Source organism: Hyperolius riggenbachi, chromosome 4 (genome assembly GCF_040937935.1).
Source record: "Hyperolius riggenbachi isolate aHypRig1 chromosome 4, aHypRig1.pri, whole genome shotgun sequence".
In the NCBI taxonomy this organism is placed as follows: Eukaryota; Metazoa; Chordata; class Amphibia; order Anura; family Hyperoliidae; genus Hyperolius; species Hyperolius riggenbachi.
Window position 1 is genome coordinate 309,060,797 of NC_090649.1, and position 14,388 is coordinate 309,075,184.

Genomic DNA, 14,388 nt, shown 5'->3' on the forward strand with positions numbered 1-14,388 from the left:
ACTGTTAGCAAAATGCTTTGGGCCTGAAGCACTAAACTCTGGTGAAGTTCCCCTGCACAGAGAAAACACCACAGTCTTACCATTACTAGCGCAGGGGAATGCCAGATGTTAACCTATTAGTGCCACATGCATTACCACAGTAGTGCATGCTTTGCTATGGTAACCCATTACACCCCCCCCCCCACACACACACACACACACACACACACACACACACACATACACATTACCATAGCAATGCACGCAGAGCTAATGAGTTAATGGCCAGTGCCCTCCCTTCACTAGTAACGGTAAAATTGCAGTGTGCTCCCTGCGCACGGCATCTTTACTGCAGTTTAGTGCCTCAGGCCTGTTGTCTCCTCACATTTGTTATGATTCTCTCCTATACAAACAATTAAGTCTCACAGGAAACTCCCTGGTTAGGAGAGAATCCAAATCTCACCATATCCCAATGCTTAAAGGGAACCTAAACTGAGAGGGATATGGATGTTTCCTTTTAAACATTACCAGTTGCTTGTCAGTCCTGCTTATCTATTTGCTGCAGTAGAATTTGGATCTCACACCTGCAACAATCATGGAGCTAATCCAGTCTGACTTCAGTCAGAGCACCGGATCTGAATGCTTGTTAAGGGACTGTGGCTAATAGTATTAGAGACACAGGATCAGCAGGAGAGTCAGGCAACTGGTATTATTTTAAAAGGAAAAATCCATATCCTTCTCAGTTTAGGTTGCCTTTAAGTGTCATTTTCTGGGTTCATCTGGAGTGACTCAAAAGGTGGAAATGAATAGGGGACATACATATTGTATCCACGCCTTCATCACATCCCGACTGGACTACTGCAATGCTCTCTACACTGGCCTTCCAAAAAAGGTCTTGTACCGTCTACAGCTGATACAGAATAGTGCTGCCAGACTGTTAACCAACCAACCCTGTCACTGCCACATAACACAAGTCCTGCACTCCCTTCACTGGCTACCTATAGAATGGAGGGTCCTATTCAAGATCGGCCTACTGACATTTAAATCCCTGAATAATCTAGGCCCTGGATACATGAAAGATATGTTGCAGCTACGTAGCAATCCCTGCATTCTCATATCAACAGGTTCTAATAATCTAGTCATACCCAGAGTCCACTTGGAAACTTTTGGTCCCAGAGCCTTCTGTCATGCTGCCCCTACGTTTTGGAACTCCTTACCTCAACAGATCAGGACAGCTCCATCCCTGGACATGTTTAAATCCAGACTGAAAACCCACCTGTTCAGTTTGGCATTTGCAGAAATATAACTTTTGTTGTGTGAATACTTCATCCTACTAATTACTGAATCTGAGAGAGCCTAAGCGCTTTGAGTCCTATGGGAGAAAAGCGCTATAGAAATGTTATTGTATTGTATTGTATATTGTAAATTCTCTTTTCCTGTTACCTTTCTTTTTGTGTTTTTTTTCTCTCCACTTTCCTACCTATGCCTTTCTCACCTTCAGTGTTCAGACCAATGAGAAACTGATGGGCTTTCACAACAAAGTTGTCATAGCAGAGGATATAATAAAAAAAAAATTGTATAAGCGCATCACCAAGTTGAAAAGTGCCCTAATTGTATATGACTAATAAACAGGTTTTTTTTCTTTTTATGTTACAGGTAGTGGACTGTGCGTGGGATGAAACTGTGAAAGTATACACTCCATCTTGTCTTTCAATACCTCAGTCATGACCACTTATTTACAAAGGAATAAAACTTTTGTGTGGACAGTAATTACCATTGAAATGTGACTTTATTTTAGCCATTCCTATTTTTCTAGACGTGATTTGCTTAAATAGGACTATTTATCTTTAAAATTTTTCAGTGCCTAACTGGACCTGAATTATAATAAAAGTTTAATATGTATATTGGTACACTTTTTTATAATAATGAAAAACACGTTGCTGTAAATATTAATGCATTTTATTGAATTTGGAAATATACCAGTTAATTTTCAGGATTTCCTAATGACATTTATTCCTACAGTTACCATTGTTGGCACTCTTAGACACAAAATGTTGTGGCCTGTTTAGTAAGCAGCAGTAAATCCTGTGCTTGGCCAGAATATATTGTATGGGCCTGATTTACAAAGCTTTCAGTTTGCAATTTTGCTCATGCATCCTACCCACCAGCAAACTACTGTGATGTGCTGAGGCTAACTACCCGAAGTATGCTTTCATTTAAATGATTAGAGAAACAGTGCACTTAAAGGGACCTTGAGCAGAGGCATAAATTGAAAATCTGGGCTTACCTGGTGCTTTCTCCAGCCCCCCGTAACCCCACAAGGTCCCCTGGCATCCTCTGGGTCCCTTCCGTGATTCCGCTGGTGAATCCGGTATTACGGTGACTTCGGCTGAAGTCGCACATGCGCAGGCTGTGCACACACCCGGCTAGTCTTCATGCCGGTTGCAGTAAGCGTCCTGCGCATGCACGGTCCTGTCTTTAGAGAACTGAGCATGTGCAGGTTGCTTACGCTGCCCATCGTGATGACACACTGGAAGCAGGCATGGGCTGCGCAAGTGCGACCTCAGCCGAAGTCACCGGATTTTTGGAGTCGCCAGCAGGACAACGAGAGGGACCCAGAGTATGCCAGTAGACCTCGCAGGGCTACAGGGGGCTGGAGGAAGCACCAGGCATTGGGGCATGTGACAGAAGAAAAATGTACCCAGCAATAATCTATTATTATATGTAAAGTATATTCAACAAATATTACATGCTTTCCAATTAAATTTATTTTTTCTTTTAATATAACTTGCTACTTCTCGCAAAGACAATTTAAAGAATAATAACGCTCTTATTTAACAGATATAAATCCGCCACTGTATGAATAGTACTGCAGCATGGTAATAAAACTAGGGATGATCGGAAAGAGGAAATTCCGTTCTGCCGGAATTCCGCCAGAGGTAAATTCCGTAACCGTTATATCTCCACTGAATTATTCCGCATTCTGAAGGAAAAATTAAAGTAATCGCAATTGAAACCTCGTTTATGCTAAATGGTAGCCCATGGGACCTAGTGGCTGTTCCACCGGTGGTTTTTTAGTTTGTTTTTTTGTTTTTATTTTTGTTTTATTATTTTTATTTTTTGGCAGCAGGAGGTGTCGCTTAAGCTATGAGACCTAGCGGTGGTCCCATGGAGGTCGTTTTGGCGCCGCAGGAGGTGTCGCGTAAGCCATGGGACCTAGCGGTGGTCCTATGGTGGTGGTTTTGACGCAGCAGGAGTTGTCACGTAAGCCATGGGACCTAGCGGTGGTTCCATGGTGGTCGTTTTGGCACCACAGGAGGTGTCGCGTAAGCCATGGGACCTAGCGGTGGTCCCATGGCGGTGGCTTTGACGCCGCAGGAGGTGTTGCGTAAGCCATGGGGTTCCACAGCGTTCATTATAAGTGTGGTTTGGAGCCACTGGAGTTGTCGCGTAAACCATGGGACCTAGCGGTGGTCCCATGGCGGTCGTGTGGGCGCCGCAGGAGGTGTTGCGTAAGCTTTGGGACCTGGCGGTGGTTCCATGGCAGTGGTTTGGGCGCCGCAGGAGGTGTCACGTAGGCTATGGGACCTATACAAAATGGTTGAAATAGGTGAGATAGCTAGGGAGCTGGTTGCTAACATAGGATTGATTGTTTTTTTGTTAAAACTGTAATTGGTGCTGAAATAATTCCGATTTTCATGCACAAATTCGTTTGGTTGTTTTTTTTATTCTGATTTTTTATGCCTCTAATTGCGTCGGAACGGTATAGCAATTCCGTTCCGATGCAACGGAACCACCGAATTCCGGCCGGAATTGCGGAAAACGGAATTCCGCGGAATGCGGTGAGCATCCCTAAATAAAACCATAATAAACCTGCATTTTGTGAAGCATGATAAGACCACAGTAAAAATCAAGAGTGAACTCAGTACCTACTAACACTTGCACCTGTAAAAAAAACAAACCTGCAATCTCAGAAATAAATGATTGACTCAGGTCATAAAATTAAGGCTAATTAAATCAGCAATGTTTAGAAATCAATGAGATACAAATGCTTCTAAAATTATGCACATTTTATGCGAATATATTCAGTTTGAAAATGGACCAATCAATTTAAACCCAGGTTTAAATTGATTGGTCCATTTTCAAACTGCATATATTTGCATAAAAATTAGCATAAGCTCGGAAGAATTTTCATATCTTTGATCATCCCTAGCAATGCATCCTATAGCACTCTCACCTTGCAGCGCTGGGTCCCCAGCTCAATTCACAGCCAGGGCACCATCTGCACGGAGTTTGTATGTTTTTCCCGTGTCTGTATGGGTTTCCTCCAGACACTCTGGTTTTCTCCCACATCCCAAAAACATGCAGATAAGTTAATTGGCTTCCCTCTGAATTGGCACTAGATTACAAATGGTACTTTGAGTACACCAGGAGAAAAGCGCAAAATAAGTGTTCTATTTAACCTGCTGAGCGGTCTGGACGAGCTCAGCTCGTCCAACACCGCCAGAGGCTGCCGCTCAGGCCCTGCTGGGCCGATTTTGATGAAATAAAAAGCAGCACACGCAGCCGGCACTTTGCCAGCCGCGTGTGCTGCCTGATCGCCGCCGCTCTGCGGCGATCCACCGCGAGCAGCGGCGAAAGAGGGTCCCCCCAGCCGCCTGAGCCCAGCGTAGCCGGAACAAAAAGTTCCGGCCAGCGCTAAGGGCTGGATCGGAGGCGGCTGACGTCAGGACGTCGGCTGACGTCGATGACGTCACTCCGCTCGTCGCTATGGCGACGATGTAAGCAAAACAAGGAAGGCCGCTCATTGCGGCCTTCCTTGTTTATTCTGGGCGCCGGAGGCGATCGGAAGATCGCCTCCGGAGCGCCCTCTAGTGGGCTTTCATGCAGCCAACTTTCAGTTGGCTGCATGAAATAGTTTTTTTTTTATTTAAAAAAAACCCTCCCGCAGCCACCCTGGCGATTTAATCAGAACGCCAGGGTGGTTCTTCTATATATATATGACTATATATACTCTGTAAAGAGCTGCAGAAGATGTTTTCACTATATAAATACTAAATAATAATAATAATAATTGTGAACATCACAAACAGAGCTCAAAGGCTTTTTAGCAGATCAGATTGTCCAAATGATGGTGCCAGCATGGAAGAAAAGTTGAAGGACCACTATTATAAATTTAATAGCATTTTATTAAAGTCTTAACCAAAATTGGCAGCAATTCAGTATATTTTTTTCTCATTAGGAATACTGATTTATTTAAAAAAATATTGTAACTTATGATGTACACATCACTATAGTAGTAAATATGCATATAGGCATTCAGGAACAGTTCATAAGAAGGAATAGAGCTGAACAGAAGCTGCAGGAGGAACAGAATTGTTGGATGTTATCATCATTGCGGGAGGCCGTGCGCACAGAAGCAAGGCGGGAGGGGGGGGTCAAGGCCTAGCGCCCATTTTTTTTTAAAAGATTGCGCTTTTAGCATATATATATATATATATATATATATATATATATATATATTATTATTATTATTATTAGAGCTGAAAAGAATCCTTCTAACACTGCGAAGTATATGCAGATTTATTTCCTGGTGGCAAAGGAGATGTTCAGAGGCGTACGTGATAACTGGCCTCCGGGAGACTTGGGCGCAGGATACGGCCAGTATATGGCTTATCCTGCTGCTGTACAAGTCCCGGCCGTGTTAAATACTATTCCCCCTCTAGGTCCATGTGGATAGTGAGGAATGATGTAATTCGGCTTCCAGCTATTGCTGATCGGCCACATTACAGTGTTTTAAATGTAACTTCAGCTCCATCTTCTGACGGCGCCGAAGTTACACTCTGTGCGCCGCTATAGCCGTAATTCCTATGTTGGCGCTGGCTGCGCCCAAATGTTCTGCGCTAGATTACTTGTGTTTGGTTCAGAGGCCAATATATGTTGGCGGCAACAACTTACTGATAAGGTATACATTACAGAGCTATAACTGCACCATAAGGAACTTATGTACTCTTTTTAGAAGTAGCAGAGGAAAGATACGAGCTTAGGCAGCAATCCGGAGATCGTTCGTAACTAGAAATGCCACTTTACTGTTATTGCATGCAGCGCTTCTTGTTTGCATCTTCTTAGTAGTCCTTTTGAAAGACTGTCACAGAGGAAGACGCTCATCAAGTTTTATTTTATGGGTAATTACCTGCACTAACATCAAGCTTTTAATATGCCCTATGGAATTTTCATTTCATATTTTACACCTACACAAGCGTTAGTGTGGGTGGACTAGTCTAAAGTGACATTCTGACTTTTCCTGCTCGCTAAAACGGTGATCTTTAATACCCCAGTCTACAGATTAGAAAAAAAACAGGATGAAATGAAGTACAGAGAACAACAGCAATAAAATGTTTCTGACCTTACTGTTAGTTTAATAAATGCAAATAAAATTAGGCCACACATCTCTGCAAATTTGTGAATGTAATGTTTTGTGGGCGTGAGTGTAATTAGATGATGGACAGATAATGTCATTCATTGTAATAAGCGGTTCTTCTTGACCTTTTTACTCACCACGAATGTATCGGCAAGTAAAATAGGATGACACCTTATGACGTACTTTTCTGACTGCAACCCTATGTAATGTAACATTCATGTAATCAGCATTTATATAGGAAAGAATACACATATTTGTTAACATTTCAACAACACTATTTCTTCGACTTTAAGGAGAGGAAGGGAGGCTAGCACTGCCATTCAATCTTAATTGAAAAATGTAAGACACTTACATTTGTATTGGATGGCTATAAGCGGTTTAGGTGTTTTTTAAAGCAGAGTTCCCCAACTCTGTCCTCAAGGCGAACCAACAGTGCATGTTTTGCAGGAAACCACAAACATTCACAGTTGGGTGAATTAGTGTTTCAACAGAGTCAATTAACAACCTGTGTGTATTTTCACAAAAGATGCACTGTTGGTGGGCATTGAGGACAGGGTTGGGGAACACTATTGTAGCCTACCTAGCAGTAAGGACAAGTCTCACTCGTCCAGCAGAAACTTGCTGGAATTGGTATGGACGAGTGACACTCGTCCTTGCCAGTAGGTAGATTTCTAGCTTCTCTGCTCCTCCATTCAGCCGTCCTGGGGAAGCCATTCTCAGCATCCGCAAAGCCAGCTGAGCAGAGAGGCTGTGGTATTCCCCCTGTTGTCCCCCCTGCTCTTTGTGTGGCCACCCCCCTTTCTTTACTTTGGAGGGTGGCAATTCCCAACCCCACTGTGTGTGGCGACCCCCCCCCCCTTCGTCGTCCCCCTACCTGCAGCCATCTCCTGCCCGATGCAAGTATACATACATAGCCTCTGATCTTCCTGCTGCTGTGTGTGGTGACCCCCGTTTGTCACCCCCCCCCCTCCCTGCAGCCATCCCCTGCCTGGTGCTAGTATACATACAGAGCCTTTGATCATCCTGAGGATGTCACACAAGCTCTGCGCTGCAGCTCTGTCTTTTCTGCCGAGGACACAGACACGCGGCTTGGTGACGTCACCATGCAGAGTGTCTGTCCTCAGCAGTGAAGACAGAGCTGACATCCTCAAGATGATCAAAGGCTCTGTATGTATACTAGCACCAGGCAGGGGATGGCTGCAGGGAGGGGGGGTGACGAACGGGGGTCACCACACACAGCAGCAGGAAGATCAGAGGCTATGTATGTATACTTGCATCGGGCAGGAGATGGCTGCAGGGAGGGGGACGATGACAAAGAGGGTGGGGGGTTGCCACACACAGCGGCAGGATGATCAAAGGCTCTGTATGTATACTTGCATCGGGCAGGGGATGGCTGCAGGGAGGGGGACGATGACACAGGGGGGTCGCCACACACAGCAGCAGGATGATCAAAGGCTCTGTATGTATACTTACATCGGGCAGGGGATTGCTGCAGGGAGGGGGTGGGACAAGGGGGGGGGTTCCACCCTCGGAAGTGAAAAAATAGGGGGGAATGCCACCCATGGGGGGGGGGGGGGGTGGAGTGAAAAAAGGGATGATTGCCACCCATGGGGGGGGGAAGTCGCCACCCTTGGAGGTAAAGAAATGGAGGATTGTTACCTGGGGTGGGGGGGGGGGGGTTTGCTGGAGAGACCATACCTGGCTAATCTAATACCGGGGACATATATACCTGCCTAAGGTGATATGGGGACATATACAACTAGCTAAAGTGTACTGGGGACATATATACCTGGCTAATCCTGTGCATCACGCACATGGGGGAGACATGGAGGTTTTTATACTCGAGTCGGTTTATACTCACCATTCACATGCTGATTCCCCGTTGTGTACCTCTGATAGTGACACGTTCCCTGGCGATTGGAGTTGATGACGCTGCGTAACCCTAACATCATCATCTGGCGGCAAACTATTTTTTTTTATTATTATTATTAAATTGAACACAATAACCTGCGGGGGATTCTGAAGACGGTGGGCGACAGGACAGATACTGTATAAATGCACACACAAGGGGGTACATTTATACAGTTGGGGGACTGTGGCGAGTCAGCAGACACGGCCAATTCCCAAGAGCTTTCAAGCTGAAATCGATCAGGAATTGGCCTACAGTGTATGGACAGCTGACAGATCTCTCTCTAATCAGATAAGATATCTGTTTCTTGGTTGAATCTGCCCATCATCACTAGATTTTGGGGGGAAATTTTGAAATTTGGTTTTGATTTTATTTTGTGTTTCAAGCTTTTATTATACTCAAAATGTATACTAGACCCTTACTAGACACATTCTGGTATGTTACAGAAAAAAGGTTATGAAAATTAATTGAACAACTTTTTGCACAGAAATCCTGGGGAAATTGAATGCCAGGGAGGTTAAAGGGCATCTGAAGATTCAGAAGAATATGAAAGCTTCCATATTTACTTCCTTTTAAACAATACATGTTGCCTGGCAGTCCTGCTGATTTATTTGACTGTAGTAGTTTCTGAACCACACCAGGAACAAGCATGCAGCTAATCTTATCAGATCTGACAATCATGTCAGAAACCCCCCTGATCTGCTGTATGCTTGTTCAGGGTCTATGACTGAAAGTAAAGGCAGAGGATAAGCAGGGTAGCTAGTCAACTGGTGTTGCTTAAAGGGAAATTAATATGGCAGCCCCCATCCCCCTCACTTTAGTTTTCTTTTAAAACAATGGCTGGTTGAAATTAACAGAGCACAGCACAATGGCACAGTAATGCCTCTTTAAATGGTCAGTGGGTGGAAATTAATAATTTTAGTACACAAACGTCCCAGCTCTATGCATTGCCAAATACCTAAGAAGGCTACACATCGCCATTATAGTTTGTGTGCATGTCATTCCTAATCCTATCTATGAGAATACTGATATAATGATACATAAACAGTTAAACTGAGATACAATTTTACAAGTAGTTACCCCAGCTCTGTTACATGTACAGAAACGGATGGAAGGCCCAGACTATCCTAAGGCAACTGAGGCTTCCTGTGCTGCTGGCAGGGATGCGTGCTGGGAAATTCCTTTGCATTGTCCTGTGACATCCAATGTAATTCTGCTGAATTCAGAACACATCAGAATAAAATATATCATATCCACTAAACTCATTTTGTCGTGTTACTGGCTTAATTCATGCCTAGAAACATATTTACTGACGTTTAGCTTATTTGTTTGTTGACTGGAAGGGAGGCCTATGCCAGACCTATAACTAGCTGATTTTTATCATTAAGCTACTGCTATGAAAAGCATTTCTAAAAGGCTAGAAACACTTTTTTCCCTACAATATGAGCAGAGACATAACATCAAAATAGGACTGATTCGTGAAAGCATATCTAGTGTTTTTCTGAGATTCCCCAGTGACTATAGTATAGGTGATTAGCACAAATGGACCAAGCTAATTACCACTGGTTTGCTAATAAATTATAAGAAATAGGTATTCTCACCCTTGGTCATACCAGATCATTGTGATGCTTGATGAGGTCTATGTGAATAGCAATTGTCAAAGAACATAAAATGTTGTCATCATAAAAGTAAATATGTGACGAGACACATTGCTAGTGCTGCATTGCACCTGCTCACAAAACTAGCCTTGCCATCCATTTATGGGAGCTTGCAATTGCTAGTATTGGGTTGAACCTGCTTTTGACTTCAGGATTGCATTTGTTCTTTGTGGCAGACATTTCTCAGAGATTTTTATCCATAATGCGCTTACTGTGGATTTGCTACTTGGACATCCATGATGCGAATCTCTACCACATCACAAAAGTGCTCTATTGGATTGAGATCTTGGGACTGTGGAGGCCATTGGAGTACAGTGAACTCATTGTCATGTTCAAGAAAACCGTTTGAGATAATATGACCTTTGTGGCGCATTCTGCTGGAAGTAACCATCAGAAGAAGAGTACATGAAGGGATGGACATGGCTAGCAACAATAATTCGGTAAGCTCTGGCATTTAAATGATGCTTAATTAATACCACACGGCCCACACTTTTATACCACCAGCCTGAACTGTTGACACAAGACAAGATGAATTCATGCTTTCATACTGTTTACACAATATACTGACCATACCATCTGAATGCCACAACCAAAATTGAGACTCCTTAGACTAGGCAATGTTTTTTCATCTTGTAATGTCTAAGTTTAGTGAGTTTGTGCAAATTTGTAGCCTCAGTTTCCTATTCTTTACTGATAGGACTTCCATCAAGTGTGGTATTTTGCTGCTGTAGCACAGCTACTTCAAGGTATGACATGTTGTGTGTTCAGAGATGACATACTGCATACCTTGGTTGTAATGAGTGGACATTTGGTCTACTGTTGCTTTTCAGTCTTTTAAAACTAGTCTGCTCAATCTCCTAGGAGTTATCTCCTAGGAGATAATTCTCATCTTATCTACAAAATAACTTTTCAGCATTTTACAATTGAAAAATTACTCAAAAGTTGGTGAAAAGGTACTATCAAAACTATATTGAGTGTTTTCTTGCTTGCTGGTGGTTTAAAGGGCATTTTATGGCAAGGTGTAAAAATATCACCTAGGAGAAAACGCAGGTGAAAAAGTGAATTGCATATGGGCCCAGATGGTTATAAGTGACATCCCAGTAGTTGAGCAGGGCTGATATATACTGGCTGCATTTTGCACTTTGCACTTTGAAAACCCCATTCTTATTTACTTGAATGAGAATCACGGCTAAATTGCTGTGATTTTGCCATGATTCTCATTCAAGGGAATAAGAATGCGCCAGCGCAAAATGCAGGCGGTGTGTATCAGCCCTTAGTGGGTCTGATTAGCTCAGTTTCAAAACCCCTGGAGTCATCCATTTCTAAAGCAGATAGATGATTAACCAGCAGCCACTGAGTTTGATTGGTTGACTTGCAATTGTTGTTTATTTGCATGCAAAGCTGTACTCTCACTTCCAGGCCACAGTCCAGTGGCGCTTTATATTAATGAGTACACCAGCACTTAGCTGTACTTAAGTAGCTAACACTTTTTTATTTTGACTTACTTTGCCTCAGAATTTTTTGCATGATGTGTTTCTGGAAATGAGATTCCATCTCTGCAGCTTTAGTAATAATGGCTGAGGGACAATACTGTACAAATGTCTGCATAACGAGTAAAGATCACAGACTATTTGCCTGAATCCTTTGAAATGGTTCAATCCTGGCTTTCATGACTGACATCATCTCAAGCTACATTAAACCTATATAATTTTCTCATCTTCTATAATAAAAGGAAACCATCCTGTATATAAAGGCACTAGTGATAAGCAGACAGTAATTTTAGTGTTCATAAGATTAATGACCCCTGATTGCGCGAAGATTTCTCTTTGAAAGACAATATTCACTTTACATGCTGTAGGGGAGGAATAGGATAGAATTTTCTATAATCACATCAGCTTACTTTCTCTATTTCTCATGCAGCAAGCTGTGCTTGAAGCTGTATGTACCTGAATTCACTTTCTGCCTGTGTGTATGATTTACTATACCTCCCTCTATCCATCCATAATATCACACTATTTGTAATATACCCTTTGTCAGTTCTACTGACTCTGCCTTTTTTTTTTCTTTTAATGTCTGCAAAATCTGCCGATTCTGTGTTTTTATACCAGTGGGTTCCACAACAAATCACTCTTTTTATTTTTTTCCCCACTTGAACTGTTGCCACATTTCTTGTAACTAAACGTGCAAATTACTTTACAGTTATTACAAGTCAGAAGTCAACCTAAAACTAATGCTAAAGCTGTAGAAGGGGTTCGGTGATTCTTATAGAGACCAAGAGAAACTAAACGAGAAGTAAAGAGAGATCAGGAGCCCAATGGTACAGTATTGTTAGGTATAGGGGATGATTATATACTCGCGAAGGTGGGTTGCAGTTCCTGCAACCACTGTATAGGCCTGCGGGGAATTCACCATCCCCACTCGGTGCACCAGGTCCTGCTAGATACTGGATGGTCGCTCTCTTGTAGTTCAATGCACTTAACAGAAAACTGTAAAGCTATTACCTCCAAAGGAGATCTGACTGATAGAAGGGTGGGGTAGAAGCACCCAAAATATATGGGTGTTAAAACTTTAAAACAAAAAATGTAAATGAAAGGTAATTTCTTACCTTTCTAGAAGATACAAACAGCAGTTCAACTGGTGGAAAAAGTGTATTCAAAAAATTGACAGCACGTTTCCAGGTCATGGCCCACTTCCTCAGGTCAATACAAAAAATGCCTTAGCAGATTAAGGAGTAGAGTGTAGGCACTGCTATACAAGAATAGAACATAGGCACCTACACTCTACTCCTTATGCTGCTAAGGCATTTTTGTATTGGCCTTAAGAAGAAGCAAGCCATGACCCGGGAAACGCGTTGTCAGACTGCTTTTTGAATAAAAACTTTTTTCCCGTTTAACTGGTGTCTATATCTTCTGGCAGGCAGATGGGCATTGCTATATCCATTTGACATGGGCTATATCCATTTGCGTGTGTAATTTTAAAAGGTAAAACTTTAAACATTGTTACTACAGAAATGTTATATACAGCTCTGCTTACTTTATTTAATTTTACTTCTGTCTGTTTACTTGCACTACTTTTACCATTATTTATAGGAAGTCAAAACACTTGCAGGTGAGACAATTGAGTACTTGAGCAGAAAGTAGTAACCAATTATATATACAGGTGAACTTCACAGACTCTGCCAAGGAAGATATGGGCATTCACTAAACATTGCACTACTACTGCAGCTTTAAGTGAGCATGTTTTAAATTTCCTGCCATGGCCTCAATTCACTAAGCTTTATCAAACACTTTAACAAACATTTGATAATTTACCTCATGGTTAAAATCTAATTTTGAATTGACTAAGGTGTTATAGATTTATTGATCGTTTTATCGATAAAACATTCAATACATATATAACCATGGGCGTAGCAATAGAGGGTGCAGAGGCTGCATCCGCATCAGGGCCCTTGGGCCAGAGGGGCCCTGGGGGCCCTTCCTCTACTACAGTATTAGGTTTCTATTGGTCCTGTGCTCATAATAATCACTTCTATAGATACTTTCAATAGTGGTAATCATTATCAAATTGTTCCCCCATCCCCTTCTTGCACCTCTGACACTGTAGTTGCCATTGGCAGGTTTTGGTGCACTGTATCAATTGTTATGTATAGAGTGCTTGGGGGCCCCCAATGTAAAACTTGCATCAGAGCCCACAGCTCCTTAGCTATGCCACTGTAAATAACACCTTAGTGAATTCAAAATTAGATTTTATCCATGAGGTAAATTATCAAACGTTTGACATAGTGTTTGATAAAGCTTAGTGAATTGAGGCCCAAGTCTGGAAAAAAATATTTGGCTTAGGGCTCGTTTCCACTACGATATGTGTGTATTGTGGGGGGATGCAATATGTGCGTGTCTTCCAAAGAACAAAATATATATTTTTTCAGAAACTAATGCTTGCAATAAACCACATTAGGTGGAACCAGCCCAATCTAACTGGATGGTTTACATAAAATAGCCATGCACTCCTTGCCTGACTGGATTCCAGACTTCTTGGACTTAGCAGCCTTTTTCCCTACACTATTATTTCATTTGAATTTTCAGTTCAAAAGAAGGTGCAGGAAATATGGAATACTGTTCTTCTTCATTATCATGGACAGCAAAATGAATCTCCACGCTCATAATCCTTGTTTAAAAAAAAAAAAAAAAAAAGTAAAGTAGTTTGCTTAGTATTAGGGCCCATTCTCACTTGAGCGGGAATCTCGCGATTCCCGCTCTAGGCAAACCGCTAGCGGTTTTTAAAAAAACGCTACAACATGTAACAAATGGCAGTGTTCTCACTGCCGTGTTTGCGGTTAGCGTTAACCGCAAACGTGTTACCTGCAACGGTTTTCCGGTGGTTCGCAATTAGCGTTTAGCGATCACGATTAGCATGCATAGCAC

At 42.4% G+C, this 14,388-nt stretch overlaps 1 protein-coding gene across 2 annotated transcripts in view; it reads left to right on the top strand.

The window, feature by feature from the left end:
* The window catches only part of PEX7 (peroxisomal biogenesis factor 7), a 345,856-nt gene extending 344,107 nt beyond the window's left edge, over positions 1 to 1,749 (top strand). For both annotated transcript variants that reach the window (XR_011031176.1, XM_068279492.1), the window contains one exon: positions 1,636 to 1,749. Coding sequence is in view for 1 of the 2 variants with exons in the window: in XM_068279492.1 (XP_068135593.1) it covers positions 1,636 to 1,707 (72 nt within the window). In the remaining variant the exon portion in view is untranslated. The remainder of the gene's footprint in view (positions 1 to 1,635) is intronic.
* Positions 1,750 to 14,388: the final 12,639 nt, after the last annotated feature.